This window comes from Cervus elaphus, chromosome 7 (assembly GCF_910594005.1).
Source record: "Cervus elaphus chromosome 7, mCerEla1.1, whole genome shotgun sequence".
Classification (NCBI taxonomy): domain Eukaryota; kingdom Metazoa; phylum Chordata; class Mammalia; order Artiodactyla; family Cervidae; genus Cervus; species Cervus elaphus.
The window spans coordinates 30202717-30204281 of NC_057821.1; the positions used below are offsets into that span (position 1 = coordinate 30202717).

General features: G+C 44.7%; 1 protein-coding gene across 1 annotated transcript; it reads left to right on the top strand.

The window, feature by feature from the left end:
* The first annotated feature begins 223 nt into the window (after nucleotides 1-223).
* Nucleotides 224-1199, top strand: LOC122697403 (olfactory receptor 10C1-like). The gene has a single exon (XM_043908225.1). It carries the CDS (start codon nucleotides 249-251, stop codon nucleotides 1197-1199), a length of 951 nt encoding a protein of 316 aa, XP_043764160.1. The 5' UTR covers nucleotides 224-248.
* The last annotated feature ends 366 nt before the right edge of the window (nucleotides 1200-1565 follow it).

The following is a 1565-nucleotide window of genomic DNA, read 5'->3' on the forward strand; positions in this document are numbered from 1 at the left end:
TAAAAGTTAATTGTGCTGAAATTTTCTCCATTTTATGCCTGCTGACTAGATATAAAAGGGAAATTTTTTTTCCATTTTATGTCTGCTGACTAGATTTGGCAACAGGATCAGTGTAACTTCCAAACTTTTTAAATTAGAGCTAAGAAATTTATCTCTGACTTGAGCTTGTTAAGAGCAATATAAAGATTTATTTTTCCAGCTAAAAGAATCTTTTTGATGACCTTGTCTTTCTTTTTTTTTTTCAGGTCATGAGCATCAATTGTTCCTTGTGGAGAGACAATAGCATGTCTGTGAAACACTTTGCATTTACCAAATTCTCCGAGGTCACCGAACAGTGCTTCCTTTTATTTTCCCTCATCCTACTCATGTTCTTAGCATCACTGACAGGCAATGCTCTCATAGCTCTTGCCATCTGGACCAATCCAGTCCTCCATACCCCCATGTACTTCTTCCTGGCCAATTTGTCTCTCTTGGAGGTTGGATACACTTGCTCTGTCATACCCAAGATGCTGCAGAGCCTTGTGAGTGAGGCCCGAGGAATCTCTCGGGAGGGATGTGCTACACAGATGTTTTTCTTTGCCTTATTTGGGATCAGTGAGTGCTATCTTTTGGCAGCCATGGCTTTTGATCGCTATACGGCCATATGCTCCCCACTTCACTATGCAACACGAATGAGTCGTGGAGTGTGTGGCCATTTAGCAATGGTTTCTTGGGGGGTGGGTTGCATAGTAAGCTTGGGCCAAACAAACTATATTTTTTCTTTGGACTTCTGTGGCCCCTGTGAAATAGACCACTTCTTCTGTGATCTCCCCCCTATTCTGGCACTAGCCTGTGGGGATACATCCCATAATGAGGCTGCAGTCTTTGTTGTGGCCACTCTTTGCATTTCCAGCCCATTTTTATTAATCGTTGCTTCTTATGGCAGAATTCTAGCTGCCGTTCTGATCATGTCATCCCCTGAAGGTCGCCGAAAAGCTCTTTCCACCTGTTCTTCCCACCTATTGGTAGTAACACTCTTCTATGGCTCAGCGTCTGTCAGTTACTTGAGGCCCAAGACTAGCCATTCACCTGGGGTAGATAAACTCCTGGCCCTCTTCTATACTGTGGTGACATCCATGCTCAACCCTGTCATCTACAGCTTACGAAACAAGGAAGTCAAGACAGCTCTTTGGAGAACTCTGGGCAAGAAAAAGCTTTGACTCATAGGTACAAATAGCAACCCACTTAAACATTCTTTCCTGGGATATCCCATGGACAGAAGAGTCTTGCAGGGCACAATCCATGGCATTGCAGAAGAGCTGGACACAACTTAGTGACTAAACAGCAACAACATACTCAGTTCAGCTCAGTCGTGTCTGACTCTTTGTGACCCCATGAATCACAGCACGCCAGGCCTCCCTGTCCATCACCAAATCCAGGAGTTTACTCAAACTCATGCCCGTCAAGTCGGTGATGCCATCCAGCCATCTCATCCTCTGTTGTCCCCTTCTCCTCCTGCCCCCAATCCCTCCCAGCATCAGGGTCTTTTCCAATGAGATACTAGAGGACCATAAAAATTTCTCTTT